Source organism: Suncus etruscus, chromosome 14 (assembly GCF_024139225.1).
Source record: "Suncus etruscus isolate mSunEtr1 chromosome 14, mSunEtr1.pri.cur, whole genome shotgun sequence".
Lineage (NCBI taxonomy): Eukaryota > Metazoa > Chordata > Mammalia > Eulipotyphla > Soricidae > Suncus > Suncus etruscus.
Window position 1 is genome coordinate 39,339,567 of NC_064861.1, and position 15,718 is coordinate 39,355,284.

The 15,718-nt window shown below is 59.5% G+C and overlaps 3 protein-coding genes across 4 annotated transcripts; 1 reads left to right on the plus strand and 2 right to left on the minus strand.

The window, feature by feature from the left end:
* The first annotated feature begins 2,805 nt into the window (after positions 1-2,805).
* CDH15 (cadherin 15) lies at positions 2,806-10,376 on the plus strand. Of its 2 annotated transcripts, none has more exons than XM_049786294.1 (14): positions 2,806-2,878; positions 4,651-4,812; positions 4,895-5,050; positions 5,784-5,928; positions 6,387-6,547; positions 6,722-6,850; positions 7,427-7,612; positions 7,800-8,053; positions 8,145-8,287; positions 8,363-8,599; positions 8,767-9,006; positions 9,242-9,378; positions 9,536-9,703; positions 10,058-10,376. In XM_049786294.1, exons 1-14 carry the CDS (start codon positions 2,837-2,839, stop codon positions 10,256-10,258), a joined length of 2,361 nt encoding a protein of 786 aa, XP_049642251.1. In that variant the 5' UTR covers positions 2,806-2,836; the 3' UTR covers positions 10,259-10,376. The 2 variants fall into 2 exon arrangements, with proteins under 2 accessions (XP_049642251.1, XP_049642252.1); XM_049786295.1 differs by having other exon boundaries at positions 4,654-4,812.
* Positions 10,377-10,443: 67 nt separating this feature from the next.
* SLC22A31 (solute carrier family 22 member 31) lies at positions 10,444-12,607 on the minus strand. The gene is made up of 8 exons (XM_049786308.1): positions 12,434-12,607; positions 12,194-12,348; positions 11,904-12,072; positions 11,675-11,820; positions 11,477-11,582; positions 11,146-11,360; positions 10,860-10,971; positions 10,444-10,783 (listed from the first exon to the last, which is right to left on the minus strand). Exons 1-8 carry the CDS (start codon positions 12,565-12,567, stop codon positions 10,513-10,515), a joined length of 1,308 nt encoding a protein of 435 aa, XP_049642265.1. The 5' UTR covers positions 12,568-12,607; the 3' UTR covers positions 10,444-10,512.
* A 314-nt stretch (positions 12,608-12,921) lies between these two features.
* On the minus strand, positions 12,922-13,743 carry LOC126028389 (putative solute carrier family 22 member 31). Its single transcript, XM_049787387.1, has 2 exons — positions 13,252-13,743; positions 12,922-13,033 (listed from the first exon to the last, which is right to left on the minus strand). Exons 1-2 carry the CDS (start codon positions 13,731-13,733, stop codon positions 12,922-12,924), a joined length of 594 nt encoding a protein of 197 aa, XP_049643344.1. The 5' UTR covers positions 13,734-13,743.
* Between the last annotated feature and the right edge of the window lie 1,975 nt (positions 13,744-15,718).

Genomic DNA, 15,718 nt, shown 5'->3' on the forward strand with positions numbered 1-15,718 from the left:
GGTGGGGCCTGTCCCCACAGTGTGCATTGTGCTGCCCAGCAGACACACACCTATCCCTGCTCACATTCAACCCACAGATCCACGGCCACTCCAGTTAGGTGCTAGGCAGGCACTCAAGTGGCCAAGCATATGCCCTGGATTTGACCTTCACATCACAGAGCAGCACCACGACGATTAAAACACGACTTTGAAAAACACTTGGGACCCGTCTATCTCCTCATGAACTTGCCTGACCCATCAGCGACGTGAAAGTGTCTTGGGTCTTCCAGAATGTTCTGTCCTTTGGGAGCTGCTGTCAGCACTCATACACCTCACACCTTACACCGGTCTCCTGGAGTGCCATACCCTTGCTGAGACCTGCAAGGGCCTGTCTGCAGCTTCTGGGCTTGGAAGGGTAGGGGGTTGGGTGGTGTTGCAAGGGGGGCTAGAAGATCCAGGCTCCTCAGGAGCCTTGTAACATAGTGGGGAAGTCCCTGCCATGCACAGCCCACCAGCCCTGTGTTCTAGGATAGGCCTCTGTGGTCTGTCTACCCAGATGTGTCAGTCTGGCCCATCTGGAGAACAGAGGGAGAGTTCAGCACTCCTTCCCGTTTGTAGCTCATTACAATAAAATTAAACTGGATTTTTGAATTGTTTTCTCCTAAAGACACTTCTTTACCATAATTAATACAAAGATATTCATCCCAAATAGGGCTCCCTAACACACAAACACACCTGCCCACCTGAGGATCAGCCCCACCCATTCTGCAGTAGCGTTGGGGTCAGCCCAGCAGTTGACCTTGCCACACCTACCAGGCTGGCCCAGGTCAGGTTTTGTGTGTGAGCAGGTCATGGGGATGCTCTTTCTGCTGCTAGTGGTTGGACCTGGGTGGTAGGGATGGGGCCAGGGCAGGATCTGCCTGTGCCCCGGAACCCCACCATCTCCCCTCATGCCCAGTTCTTCCCTCCTCTGTCCCCCTCACCTCATCCACCCCTTCCTCTATCCCATCATTTGTGTCTGCACGTCCACCCCTGGTTCTTTTTTTTTTTTTTGGGCCACACCCTGTGACGCTCAGGGGTTACTCCTGGCTATGTGCTCAGAAGTTGCTCCTGGCTTCTTGGGGGACCATATGGGACGCCGGGGGATCGAACCGAGGTCCGTCCTAGGCTAGCGCAGGCAAGGCAGGCACCTTACCTCCAGCGCCACCGCCCGGCCCCCACCCCTGGTTCTTGCTGTCCTTCCATCCCTACTTCTCTGTCCCAGGCACAGTTCCCTCATCAGCCTCTGTTGCTGCAGCGACACTGCCCCCTGCTGGTCGCAATAGGACATTATGTGAGGAATGGCTCCTTGAGAGTTAATGTCAACAGCGAAGGCCAAGGTCCCATGCTTTCTGTCAGCATGCTGGGACAGAGGACAGAGCTCATGCAGACTTAGCCCAGAGCCCACCACTTTCCCCTCCTTGCAAGGGTCCAGCCATACTCTCATCTCTTTATTTGCCTTTTTTGTTTTTAGGCCACATCTGGCAATGTTCAGGCACTACTCCAGCTCAGGGATCACTCCTGGCAGGTTCGGGGGGACTCTATGGGATGCTAGAAATTGAATCTGGATATGCCACCTGTAAGACAAACACCCTTCTTGCTGCACCATCACTCTAGCCCTCCCCTTGCACACTTCCATCCCTATAGAAAGAGTTTGGCTTCAATTTCCCTTCTGCTGCAGAGAGGATGGAAGACCTGGAGCTGTGGAGGTCTCAGGACTGCCACCTCATCAGTGACATGATGCAGCAAGGCTTATTGGAGGCAGGACTTAAAGCATCCCTGGCACAGCCAGCCTATCTGACCCACCTAGGGAGATCCTGGAGAGGCTCCAGTATAAGCAGTGAACACCCAGACTTGAGCTCCATGGAATTGGCTCCTGCCTGCAGCCTAGCCCCATCCACATAGGGCAGAACGTGGCAGATGGTGCTACCCTGCTGGGCCAGGCAGCCTGGGAACCCTCAGGCCTATGTTCCCCGCCCACCCACCTGTCCTTGCTGGGCCAGGCCTGGGCACACTGAGGGCTGCGCACGCGCACACACACACACACACACACTTGCATACACACATGTGTACAAGCTCATAAGCAACATAGCCACACACATTCAATGTTAACACTCATTTACACTCATATATGCTCATCATATTTGTAATACATGCTCAGACATGCCTGCATGTGCAATCATTGGACACATGCTCATCCATACATGTGCACACATACATGAACATGCATGCATCATCACAATGCATGCTCTTGTGAATTCATACACATGTTTTCACATGTGTAATTACAGTTCATCGCTTCTCTGCCTTTTGACTAAGATCAAGTATAATCACAGTTCTTGTTCTCACCAGACACACATTCATGCTCCCACTGGCTGGAAACGGGGGCAGGGCCATGAGGCCAAAGGATAGGGTGGTGCTGGATGTGGGCTGGGTCAGGAGATGCCAAGGCAATTTGATGGAGGCATCGTAAAGCCTCTGTTGGGCACCCGCAGGATCACTGGTGACTGGCAGCCTGAGCTGAGGGACAGTGAGCCCTGCCACACCCTGGCTGGGTCCACCACAGAAGCGTGACTTATATGGGGAGGGGGTAGAAAGTCCCTCTGGTCCCCCCATGCCTGCCCTTCCCAGCCCTGGCACCCCACTGCAGGCCTCTGGCACCTGTGCTGTCACTCGGCCCTTCCCGCCAGGCCCACACATGCGCTGTCACTCACGGTGCCCCGCCCCCCCCCATGCTATCCCTCCCAGGCACCTGTTCTGTCACTCAGTGGGTGCCCTGGACATCGGGCGGGACTCAGCCTGCTGCTCTTTCTGGCCCATGGACTTGATACTGCTTCTCGTGCTGGGGTTGCTGGTCCAGGTAAGCCCCCTCCAGGCACCCCTGGGACCCTGGCTGGGTACAGGGACCTGAGGGCACCCTGGGATACTTGGAGGGCAGCCAGGGAACAAGAGTAACTGCATGGCTGGGGAAGGAGCCTGGCCCTGGGGCCACCCTGCTCCTAGCTGGCTAGAGTCAGGCTACAGGAGAGCAGTCCCTTGTTGACGGGTGCTCTGGCCCCAGTTGGCAGCTGCCATGGGTTCGCCCTGCTGGGGGGGTGCCCAGCAAGTCACTATTGCAGCCTCCAGGAAGTTCTCAGGGACCTATGGGGAGTCGGGGCCAACCTTCATGCAGGTTCCCCGTCCATGCTGCCCTGTGCTCCTTGCATGGGCATGTCCTACTCTGGGCTCCTTTCTGGCAATGGCATCAGCAAAGTCACACTGGGCCCTGTGTGAGGGGACTTGGCCCTACAGCAGAAGTACCCTACTCTTGCCCCAATCCCTGAGCATCCAGGACCCTCCCTCAATAGCTCATCTTCCAGGCTGGCTCAGGGGCACTTGGTGGTCTACAGCTACAATGGAGACCCAGCCATGCAGGGTTCTGGCTAAGTCCCAAAATCTCAGCAAGGGTGGCCTGCTAGCCCCTCATGGCCCTCGGCAGCTGGGCAGCAGGGTGATTCTTCCTTGGAGTACAGTGTTGGGGTGCAGCCCACCTAGGACAGATTCCAGCCAGTTCCAGGATAGTACATGGGCCCTGGCTCAGGGTTCGAGGCCTAGAGGCAGTGGGCACAGGCCCAGCACCCTGAAGCACAGCAGCTGGGGCTGCCACGCTGTGGGGCGTGGACTCAGCCCTGCATTCCTACTGTGCCTCTGTCCTCCTGGAATGCAGAGGCCTGGGGCCAGCCTGAGCTGAGGGCACAAGCCTGAGAATCTGCGGGTGCCCCGTGGGAATCTGTCCTGTCCCCCAGACCGAGACCCATATGTCAACCTCCTGGGTTCTTGATCAGACACAGTTCCCCAAGGGAGAGGCTGCCCTGAGTCACTCAGCCCACATCATCCCTGCTCTTTCCCATCAGCTCAGCACACTACACTCCTGTTCTGTCTCTTCAGCTCAGCCCATTGTACTCCTGCTCTGTAAGGGTCCTATCAACCCTGATTCTTTCAGATGTGTTGAGGGACTCAGGGAACTGGGAGCCCTTAAGCATCCCAATTGCCCCTGGGCTTTGTCATCTGCCACTGGGAAGCCCCCACAGCCCAGCTTCCTTGTCAGATTTGGGGGTACCTCTCCTGCAATTCTTTGTTCTCAGCCCATGAGTGCTCAGGGTCTCCCACATGCCTTACATTGCAGTCCCCAGTCCTGATACCATCTCTTGGTGCCACAGTAGAACAGAGATCCCAGGGAGCTCTTCTCAGACCCCCCAGGAACAAGTCTCAGTTCAGAGCCCATATATATCATTCCCTGAATTCCCTGAATTCTCCTGCATCTCACTGGGGAGTCGTGGTCAAAGGGGACTCTGGGAGCATCTGAGATTTGATATGCTGGACTGGGAAAGGCCGGGAACTCAGGGTGAGAGAGGGCTGAGGCTCACCTGCCACACAGCTGCATCTCGAGCTGAGCCTCACTGCTGACCAGAGGGGTTCAGCTCGAGATGCAGCTGTGTGACAGGTGAGCCTCAGCCCTCTCTAGCTTCTAGCCCTGACTCAGCTTCTAGGCCCCAGGAGAGGGGCCGGGCATGCCTCTGGAGGTGATAAGGGACCAGCTTCTGGCTGCCCTGGGAATATCTGTGCTCTGGTTAGCTCTATGTGTATCTCCAGCAGAGCCCAGGCCTGTCCTGGGGGGCCCCTGGACTGGGCGTGCCGGACACCTTGTACCCTTGGCGCCACGCACCCACGCAGAGCCGCATGCGCAGAGCCTGGGTCATTCCACCCATCAGCGTGTCGGAGAACTACAAGCGCCTGCCGTACCCCCTGGTGCAGGTGAGGCTGGGGGACCACAGTGACAAAGACTGGGGAGCAGCTCTCGGAGGACAACCCCCAAACCCTCCTCCTGCCGTCGCAGATCAAGTCGGACAAGCAGCCCCTGGGTGGAGTCATCTACAGCATCCAGGGCCCTGGCGTGGATGAAGAGCCGCGCGGCCTGTTCTCCATCGACAAGTTCTCGGGGCGGGTATTCCTGAATGCAGTGCTGGACCGGGAGCTGACGGACCGCTTCAGGGTGCGAAGCACACTGCAGACAGGATTTTCACTGAATGAGCCTTAGGGATGATCCTGTCTTATCTCCTGGCGGGCTGGACCAGAGGGGGCTGGACCAGAGGGGGCTGGACCAGAGGGGGCTGGATCAGGGGGGCATGGCTTTGGGTCCTGCCCTCTGTAGGCTGGAGCGTGGCCTGTAGGGAGCTCAGTCCTGTCGTTTTATGTCAGGGTTGTGGCCTGCAGGGTTTTGGTTCCGCCCTCTGCTAGCGGGGGCGTGGCCTGAATAGCGCTTGGCCTCGCCCTCCTAGTGGCACATCTGAATGGATTCTGGAACCTAGGGGCATAGCAGGAGATTTGGGGTCTTACAGAGGAAGTTAGCAGCTCTCTGAGCTAGAGCAAACACCTAGTCTCCCCCAAAACTTTGTGGGGGCCTGCCCCTGCTCTGCCATCCCCCTATCCCTGCCTTACACCCCTTTTCCCCCCTCCCCTGCATCCTGTGTCCCTTTCCCTGTGCTCCTGTATCCTCTCACCCTGTATTTCTTCTTTGGGCCCTTGTGCCCATCCGTGGAACCAGGGGCCCCTCCTGGTGCATCCCTGCTCCTTCTCCTGTGCCCTGTGTCCCCTCACCTGGTTGTTCCCTCCCCTCTGGTTTTCCACCAGACCATCCATCCATCTCTGCCCAGTTGACCCCTCTGCCTGACCTGGTGGCCTCTCCCTGTGCAAGGTCAGGGCCAACTTTGCTCTTGCTCCGACAGCTCAGGGCCTTTGCTCTGGACCTGGGCGGCTCTGCCCTGGAGGAGCCTACGGACCTAGAGATCGTAGTTGTGGACCAGAATGACAATAGGCCAGTCTTTCGCCAGCAGCTGTTCACAGGCCACGTGCAGGAGGGTGCTGTCCCAGGTGAGCAAAGGGACAGAGCCCAGGGCCCAGGGAGAAAGTGGGAGTGTCTGGTGGACTTTGGGCCCTGAAATGGTTGCTGACAATCTAGATGTTTCAGCAGGTGGGGGGCTGGTGTGCTTATAGCGGGTGTGTTCACATGTGGCAGGTGCATGCCTATATAGTATGTGAACACATGTGTATGTATGTGCACCCTGGTATTTTCTGTAGGTACATGTGCTCTGCACACATTCATGTGTCACATGTATGAACAATGTATACATGTACCACACAGGATAGTGCCAGGCACTCTGCATGTGAGTATGCAGACCTACTGACTCCACTCAGTGTTGTACAGGATGTTGTACAGATGTTGTACAGATGTTGTACAGGATGCCTGAGGGCCGGGGTGGGGCAGGTGCAAGGATAGCAGCAGTGGGGCATCAGTCCTGGGTATCACCCCGCGTTTGTGCCCCTTACAGGCACCTTTGTGACCAGAGCTGAAGCCACAGATGCAGACGACCCTGAGACCGACAATGCGGTGCTGCGTTACTCCATCCTCGAGCAGGGCGCCCCACAGCTCTTCAGCATTGATGAAGTCTCAGGGGAGATCCGAACTGTGCAAGTGGGGCTGGACCGCGAGGTGAGGCCCCCCCACAACGTGTCTTCCCTGAGGTGCCAGGTCTCCCATGCTGCGCTCTCCTGCCGACACCTGCCCTGAGGGCTGCCTTTTCCCTGTCTTGACCTTTCAGAATAGGGCACCATAGTAGGGCTGTCCTGAGACCACCCACCTGACCCAGTGCTCCTGTGTCCCCAGGGGGTCGCTGTGTACAATCTGACTCTTCAGGTGGCAGACATGTCTGGGGATGGCCTCACGGCCACTGCCTCAGCCATCATAACCCTTGAGGACATTAATGACAATGCCCCAAGTTTCACCAGGGAAGAGGTAAATCTAATGATGCTCCTGGAAGTGTGGCTCTTGTGGGGTGTGGCTTCTGGTGGGGTGTCGCTCTATGAGGGGCGTGGCGATATGGACTGAGCTTATGTAGGTATGTTGTTCTGTGTGGGTGGGTGGGTCTATGCAGGGAAGGGGCGGAGCTCTTCACAGCAAGTGAAGCTCTTCAGAGTGGGGTCTATGAAGGGGGCTCTGTGCAGGATCTACCCCTCCAACGGCTGGGGCTTTCCCAGGTGGAAAAGGGCTCTGCAAGGCTGGAAGGAAATGGATCTCCTTAAAACTTGGGAGTACAGGGGCCGGAGAGATAGCATGAAGGTGGGGTGGGGCATATGCCTTGCATGCAGAAGGACAGTGGTTCGAATCCCAGCATCCCATATGGTCCCCTGAGCCTGTCAGGAGTGATTTCTGTGTGTAGAGCCAGAAGTAACCCCTGAGCGCTGCCGGGTGTGACCCAAAAACCAAAAAAAACAAAAACAAAAACAGAAACAAACTAGGGGGTACCTCAGGCAGGCATTTGGGCTCCCACTTCGCAGCCTTGGGCGATAGCACAGCTTCCCACCCCCACAGTTCTCCATGCAGGCCACTGAGGCCATCAGCGGTGTGGACTTAGGGCGGCTGGAGGTGGAGGACAAGGACCTGCCTGGCTCCCCAAACTGGGTAGCTAGATTCACCATCCTGGAGGGGGACCCAGATAGGCAGTTCGCCATTCGCACGGACCCCAAGACTAATGAAGGCGTGTTGTCTGTGGTGAAGGTAATTTCAACCTGCTCCTTCTGCCCCATGCCTGGCCCCTAGTGTCTGTTACCCTCTGCCCCACAAGGGTTCCATTTTTACTGGCTGAGCAGAGAAGAACAAGGATGGGGTGGGGCTGTGGGAATGCCAAAGGACTCTCACACCAGCTGCTTCCAGGTGTGACACAGCTAGGCTCTTCTCCCTGCAGCCCCTGGACTATGAGAGCCGTGAGCAGTACCACCTCCGAGTCGGGGTGCAGAATGAGGCACCCCTTCAGGTGGCCACACCCAGGGCTGAACGAAGCCAGGCCAGGGTCAGCGTGCGTGTGTTGGATGTGAATGAGCCCCCCGTGTTCCACGAGAATCCGCTGCGGACCAGCCTGGCTGAGGGCGCGGCCCCGGGGACTTTTGTGGCCACCTTCTCTGCTCAAGATCCTGATATGAACCAGCTGCAGAGACTTCGGTAGGTCCTGGGGGGGCGTCCAGCTCCCTAGAGGACCAGATCAAGATCAAGCCGGCTGGACCCCTGAGGCTTGTCCCTCCTCTGCCCACAGCTATACCAAGGACTATGATCCTGGAGACTGGCTACAAGTAGACGGGGCCACGGGCCACATTCAGACTCAGAGAGAGCTGAGCCCACATTCACCCTTCCTCCAGGGCGGATGGTACAGAGCTATCATACTGGTGGAGGATGATGGTCAGTACCAGGGCAGCAGAGGGCAGGGTGGGCCCACCTCCGAGGGGCACACAGCCCACTGTCTCCCTCCACCAGCTTCCCCACCCAACACGGCCACTGGAACCCTGTCCATTGAGATCCTGGAGGTCAATGACCATGCACCTGAGCTGGCACCAGCAGGGGGCAGCCTGTGCAGTGCCCCTGATCTGGGTGCTGGCCTCCTTCTTGGGGCCACGGATGAGGACCTGCCCCCCCACGGAGCTCCTTTCCACTTCCAGCTGAGTCCCAGGATGCCAGGGCTGGCCCAGAACTGGACCCTCAGCCAGATTAACAGTGAGCTTCCCAAACTGGGGACTGGAGTGTGGGATACGGGGAAACACTGGACACTGGTTTCTAAGTTCTCACGGTGGGGCGTGGGCTCCAGAATAGTCTTGGAGCAGGTGGGGAAACTGAGGCTCACTCCCCATTTAGCAAGCACCCCCTCCTGCCCCTATCTGCAGTGAGCCATGCCCGTCTGCAGCTCCGGCACCAGGTCCAGGAGGGGTTGCACCGCCTCAGCCTACTGCTCCGGGACTCGGGGCAGCCCCCGCAACAGCGTGAGCAGCCCCTGAATGTGAGCGTGTGTCACTGCAGCCAGGATGGCACCTGCCTGCCTGGGGCCTCGGCGCTGCGGGCAGACGGCGCAGGCATCAGTTTGGCTGCCCTGGTGGTGGTGCTGGCCAGCCTCATCCTATTGCTCAGTGAGTGGCCTGGCCCCAACTCTGCCTCGTCCTGCCCACAGCCTCTGTGCCCTGCTCCTATCACAACATACTATGCCCCATCTTTCATGCCTCATCTCTACTTGCCATGTCCTGCCCTGCCCTTCCTAACCCTTGACCCTCTTGGCTGTGACCTGTCCCAGTCCCTATCCTGTCCCCATGGCATCCAGGAGCCCCTCCATGCACTCGATCCACACCCTCTCCTTTGTGTGCCCAGTCCTCTCCCTAGTTGCTGCCTTCTTGGCCCGCTCCCGGCAGAGGTCGTGGGACAAGGTGGCTCTGAATGGACTCCGAGATGATCTTCGGGATAACATCCTCAACTATGACGAGCAGGGAGGCGGGGAGGAGGACCAGGTAGGCTGCGAGCATCACGGGAAGGGGCCGCAGGGCCCAGGCCAACCACCCCGCCCCTGGTTTCTCTGGGCCTGCACTGCCCAGAGGACCCTTCCCCCAGATTATTTCTTCAAAATAAAACTCCCGTTACTCAGACTTGTCCCTCTTCGGCCCCTAGGATGCCTATGACATGGACCAGCTCTGCCACCCTGCTGGGCTCCGGGCCTTGAGTGTGCGCCTGGGACGGCCTCTACTCCGCTGGGATGCACCTTCCAACTGTGGGCACCCCCAGCCTAGACATGTGCTGCCTGCAGACCCTGCTGCCATCCAGGACTTCATCAATGAAGTAGGTGCTGTGGGAAGCAGGGCTATGTCCTCCACCCCTCCATCCCACCCCATGCTCATACTCTGCATGGGCATATGAACCAGTATGCGCACACTCATGAAAGCACTACCCACACACCCAATCACATCCACGCAGGACACACACACAGCCACACAAGCAGACACACAAAACCTCACGCACACATCTCTCCCCCAATACGTGTCTCCTTCCCCATGTGCCAACCCTGCACTAGTTGCCCCATGTGCCCCAGTTCAGAGGCAGCCCAGAGGGGACCAGAACTCTTGGCGCTTCAGGGAGGGACCTGGACAGGGGATGCTGCTTCAGGGCGTCAGCTCAGGGCCTGGTGCTCCCCAGGGCCTGCATGCTGCGGACTCGGACCCCAGTGTTCCCCCATACGACACGGCACTCATCTATGATTATGAGGGCGATGGCTCTGTGGCAGGGACGCTGAGCTCCATCCTGTCAAGCCATGGGGATGAGGACCAGGACTACAGCTGCCTACGGGACTGGGGGCCCCGCTTCGCTCGCCTGGCCGATCTGTACGGCCCAACGTGAGGGCAATCGGGTACACCAGGGCCTTCCGGTGGGATCCACCTGGGCACCCTGGTGGCCCATGGTCCCTTGTGCCCTCCCTAGCACCTCAGAACATGAATTAAAGATGCTTCTCTTGGCACTGCCTTGTCTCAGTAATGCGCGCATGGCCAGGAGAGGTCTGGGGAAAAATTCACAAGGTTGGGGCGCACAGCCAGGTTTTAATTATGTGTACATAAATAGTGCGTGCCTTTTCCGACAGTCCAGCTCCTCTAGAGCTATGGAGTCTGTTGGTGGCCGGTCATGGGCAGTAGCAGTACATCCCGGTGTCGAGACGGCCGGCGTAGGCGGTCTGCGTCCTGCAACGAGTGGGGCAGGGCACGCCCTCGGCTCTCGGGCAGTAGTAGGACCAAGAGCAGCGCCAGCACCGAGAACGTGGCAAATAGGAGGTGGTGCAGGAAGAAGCCTCCGTGGCCATGTATGTCAGCAAGGGGCGCTGCTGTTTGGCCCAGGAAACCAGCACCCAGCACGAGACCAAACCCAGCGCCCCTGCATGAGAGGAAGGGAATCCGCTTAATGCATGTGAGGGAGACCCCTGCTGCCCACCTGGGTGCTACTGGCTCACCTGTGCACAGTGGGGAGCACTTCTGCTGCCAGGAAGCAGCTGAGGGCGCCCAGGGCCTGCGCGGCCAGAAGCCCCAGCGCGGAGAGAAGCAGTGTCACCCACCGAGGGAGGTCTGGGGACAAGGAGTGGATCTTGCAGTGCCACAGGGTGCCCTGGGAGCCATCTGCTGGGGTCCCTGTCCTTCCTGCTCCTGGGCACCCTGGGTCCACCCTCTCTGGGGCTATCCACAGGCCCTTCTGATCTCATGAGTGCACATGGGAATGACCCAGCCCCCGAGCGTGCTCACACTGGATCCCAGCGAGCAGCAGCAGAGATGTCAGGCCTGTGGCCAAGGTGCTGAGTAGAAGCAGCAGCCGCCGCCCCCAGCGCTCGGCAGTCAGCAGCAGCAGCAGAGTGGCTGCTGCATCCAGGCCAGCTGCCAGGAAATACAGCAGGTAGAAGCTGGACGATGACCCTGTCAGGCCACGCAGGAAGCTGGTGCGAATGCCCCCAGCGATCAGCCTACAGGGAGGGCAGAGCTGGGGTCCTGTTCAGGGGGATTCTGGTGTGCCCAACCCCTGGGAATGAGGATGGGGGGTTCCTGCTGCCCCTGCCCACCCTCTCCCAACCCTCCTCACGAACTGAAGGCCAGGATAAGACCGTTCCTCCAGGCAACCTGCGTGTGCCACAGCTCCAGCAGCAGGCAGTGGTGCTGTGGGGCCCCTGAAGGCTGTGTGCCCAGCTCTGTGCCCAGCAGAAGGCAGGATAGTGAGGGAGGGACTGTGTTGCATTTCCCAATCCCCTTGCCTGCTCCTTGTTATGGACAGGGTCATTACCGGTGGCTAGGGAACTCTCCTCCTCTGAGCTGTCCTCTGGATCCACCTCGCTGGTTTCTGCCATGTGCTGAAGGATCTTCCTGGCGCGGGCCAGCTGCCCTGTGGCTAGCAGCCAGCACACAGATTCTGGGAATAGATCTGGAAACCTGGGCAGCAGGAGAAGGTGGCCTGGGTGCCTGTGGAGCCCAGGTGAAAGGTGGAAGGGCAGTGCTGAGCCCCCCACACTCACCCCCAGAGGAGCATCAGGAGCCCCATCACCATGGCAGTGAAGGTCTGCAGCAGGCGCCAGTCCTGGGCTAGCAGTGCCAGGCCGGGCAGCAGCAGGACACCGGCCACCAGGAAAAGGCGAGCGCCCATAGCAAAGGCCAGACGGTGGGGGATGTCACACAGCTCCAGACCTGAGTGGGTGGGCACCGAAGCAGAGCTGTGCTCAGTCCTCACTGGTCTGTCCAGGAGTTCCACGTCTGCCTTCTGGACAGACACCACCCTGCCCCCCACCCCCAGCCTTCAGGTACTCACGAGCCACATAGAGGGCGAGGAAGACACCAGCCAGGGCACCTCCATGCAGCAGCCTCATGACCAGCAAGGCCAGGAAGCTGCTGGACAGAGCCTCGCTGGCACCCAGACCTGCGGCACCTACCAGGGAGGCCAGAAACACAGCTCGGCGACCAAACCTGTGGGCAGCAAAGGCAGGGCTGTGGTCAGGGCCATGGCAGCAGGTGAATGGTTGTACAACCCAGCCCACTCAGAGGCACTCACCAGTCACAGGCTGCACCCAGGACCACACAGCCCAGCAGCCAGCCCAAGAGATGGCTTGTGTGCTGCAATGGCACCTTCCATCTGTCCTCGCACACAAGGTTCCACTGTGGGTGAGGACACATAGTCAGGAGCATTGCAGCTGTTTGCCTAGCCCAGAGGTTCTGGGATGGGTCACCCAATCTCTCCCTGGGAAATTCTTCGGGTCAGAGCCTGATGTTGGGGCCTGGTGGGGGGGGTCCCCCTTTCTCCTGCAGTCTCTCTCCCACCTGCTGGCTTTGTCTTCCCTTGATTTCCCAGCTGGACTGGGACCCAAGGCCCCCACCGCTCATTTCTAGGGATCCTGGGGACAGGTTGCTCAGGTCGAGTTCCCCTTATCTCTGGCCTACTACACCCCCATCTGGAGAGCCTTTTTCTTGGGACTCCAGTGAGAGAGGGGTGGGTGGAGAGGCCAGACAGGTCCTGGCAGGGTGCACCATCTTTCCTCACTCTCACTCTGCCCAGAGGCAGTAGGGAGGGTGTAGGGCAGAGATCGTGGCTGAAACGGGGTGGGGTCCCAGGGTGAGGGGGCAGCACAGACGTCCTTCCCGCTCTACTTCCCACCTGCATAGTTGAACCATCTTGGGACTCAGCGTCCTGCCTGGAGGACGACCCCTGGCCTCCCCACCTGCTCCTGCCTCCAGCCTTGCCTGTCTTCCCTACACCCCCCCATGCCCGCCTACCTCGGCCGCAGTGGGCAGGGCTGCCCCTGGGCCTGCCAACCGACTTGGGCAGGGGCCAAGCCTAAGACAGGTGGGGCCAAGCCCCCAGCAAGAGAGCACCTTGGCAGCCCAAGAACAAGAGTGAGTGGGGGTCTGTGAGGGGGGAATAGGAGTGCAGCCGAGCGGGAGCGGGTGGCGGGCCGAGGGCAGAGGGCAGGTCCCACCTGGGTCACAGGGCTACTCAGCAGGCCAGCAGCAGGCAGCGCATAGTGCCAGCCTCGCGTGCAGGGTTGCGTGCCATTGGGTCGGGCGCGGGGCCCGGGCTCCGAGTAGCGCAGGAGCAGGCAGGGACTCAGACCCCCGTCGGGCCCCAGGCGCGGCACGCTGGCGTCCAGCAGCGAGGGTCCCCGCAGGGCGCGCAGCGCTGGGGGCAGCAGCGCAGGGTCTGGGCGGCAGTGATGCGGAGGCAGCGCGGTGAGCAGCGGCTCCGAGCCCAGCGCCAGCCCCAGTGCCACGCACGGCAGCCATGAGGCGGCAGCCAGCAGGCGCCGGGTCCGGCCGAAGCGGCCCTCGGAGCGCAACACCCTCCACTCGCGCTCCATCCGTAGCCTCTGCGCCCCGCCGCCGGGAGTGACGGGCGGGGCCTGAGAGGGCGTGGCCAGCGAAGGGGCGGGACCCGAGGGGCGGGACTGATAAGGGGCGGGGCCTGATGGCAGGACCAACGAAGGGGCGGGATCTGCGGGGACGAGACAAATGGAGACTGGCGAGGCCTGCAACAGGGGGCGGGGCCGAGGGAGAGGAACGAGACTGGAGAGGGGCGTGGTCAACTGGAATGTAAGAACGGACTCGTGGGCGGGGCCCCGGTAGGCGGTGCCAAGTGGGCGTGGCCTAAAGCTGGTGAAGGAAGGCTGGGCTTGAGGTAGAAGACCTGGGAGGGCGGAGTCAAGGGGAGCAACGGGACGTGGGCGTGTGGGGAGGTCCCAGAGTGGGGGTCCAGGTCCGGGGAGGTGAGGAAATCTTGTGGGCGGAGCTTATGACCAAATGGAGGCCGATTCGTCTGGTTCATTGAGACAGGCCTTAGAGGGAGGGCAAGGCCAGTTGAGGGAGCTCAGGCCTAGCCAGGCTGCGGGAACTGCGAGGGCAAGTTTAGCGTCCACACAGGTAGGCGGTCTCATGGGGCGGGGCCTAAGAGCAGGGTGGGCGGGGCTTCTTCGAGGGTCTGTCAGTCATGTGATAGGCGGGGAGTTCTCGGTGGGCGGGGCCTAAGTGGCAGGAGGAGCGTCGAGGTGTGTGGGTGTGGCACGCAGGCCTGGGACTAAGGTGTGGTGGGCGGAACGTCACTCGAGGGGCGTGACCTCGGTTGTGTGCGGGGCGTCACTTGCGGCCTGGGACATGTGGGCGGGGCTATCTCAGTATGGGCGGGGCTTAGAGGGTTTCCGGTGCTCTGAGATTATTGGCGGGGCTGCCTTACTCCTGTGGGCACAGAACACGCGTCTGTCCCTCTGGGCGGCGGTGTGGGCCCCAGGTCGGAGCGGAGAAGCGGCGGGCGAGAGTCTCGGGTTCAACGCTCAGGACTCGCCATCCAGGGCCGAACCCGCAGGACCCTGCTGCCACCTGACGGCCGGCCTGGGCGCTGCAGCCCCGGGAGTGAGTGCGAAGACTTCCTTCCCTTGGGCCGCAACTTTGTCCTGGGCGAACCGAACCATCCAGCCCCAGCGGTCTCGAACCAGGACAGTCCTTATTCCCTGCCCTGCGCCCAGAACGCGGAGGATCGTCGTGATTCTCTCCAGGAGGAGCGAAGGAGGCCGGGAGCTCCTAGTGCCCCTCTGCGGTGTTAAGAGCTGGCTTGAAAGTCAGGGTCCACGGACCCCCTTGCTCTGGTCCGTCTGCATTCCCTTTAATACCTGGAAACTTTTTTTTGGTTTTGGTTTTTGGGCCACACCCGGCGACGCTCAGGGATTACTCCAGGCTCTGCGCTCAGAAATCGCCCCTGGCAGACTCGGGGGAACATATGGGATGCTGGGAGTCATCAAATCACTTATGGTCCTGGGTCGGCCCTATCGCTGTGTTATCTTCTCCGGCCCCATGGAAACGTCTTGAATCTAAGAATCGATATTCGTTTAAAAAGTTAGACCGATGGAACACAAATAATCATTTTGTGGGGGCCTGAGCAATAAATAGTTCAGCGGGGTGGTCGTTTGTTTTACACGTGATAGACCTCGGCTTCCATCACAGGAATCCTATATAGTCGTCGCCCTAATCCATCATGAGATCAGGGATCTGAGCAGAGAAGAGTAAATCTTGAGCACTGTTGAGTATGGCCCCCAAACAAACAATAAACAAACCCCCAAATGAAACCATTATCTATCTAAAGTTTCAAAGTACTTTCATCATAGCCTGAAATAAATGGCACAAATATCTACTCCCTGGACCACGTCCCACCCCGTCTCTCAGGCTGGTACCTCCAGGGCTGTGTGGCCTGCTGTTGGCTTATTCCTGTTAGCATGACAATTGTCACATGGCCAGGATCCCATTCCTCTCTGTGGCTGAGTGACACTCCATTGTTCATATGTTATCTCTAGCCAAT

Excerpts from the sequence above, each read along its gene's own strand:
- CDH15 (XM_049786294.1), top strand. The coding sequence starts at position 2,837 with ATGGACTTGATACTGCTTCTCGTGCTGGGGTTGCTGGTCCAG. Across the intron at positions 7,613-7,799 it reads GCGTGTTGTCTGTGGTGAAG|CCCCTGGACTATGAGAGCCG; the intron begins GTAATTTCAACC and ends TTCTCCCTGCAG. Across the intron at positions 9,704-10,057 it reads TCCAGGACTTCATCAATGAA|GGCCTGCATGCTGCGGACTC; the intron begins GTAGGTGCTGTG and ends GGTGCTCCCCAG.
- SLC22A31 (XM_049786308.1), bottom strand. The coding sequence starts at position 12,567 with ATGCTCCTGACTATGTGTCCTCACCCACAGTGGAACCTTGTGTGCGAG. Across the intron at positions 12,073-12,193 it reads CCTCGCCCTCTATGTGGCTC|GTCTGGAGCTGTGTGACATC; the intron begins GTGAGTACCTGA and ends CCACCCACTCAG. Across the intron at positions 11,821-11,903 it reads CTCCTGATGCTCCTCTGGGG|GTTTCCAGATCTATTCCCAG; the intron begins GTGAGTGTGGGG and ends CCTGCTGCCCAG.
- LOC126028389 (XM_049787387.1), bottom strand. The coding sequence starts at position 13,733 with ATGGAGCGCGAGTGGAGGGTGTTGCGCTCCGAGGGCCGCTTCGGCCGG. Across the intron at positions 13,034-13,251 it reads CTTGTTCTTGGGCTGCCAAG|GTGGGAAGTAGAGCGGGAAG; the intron begins GTGCTCTCTTGC and ends TCAACTATGCAG.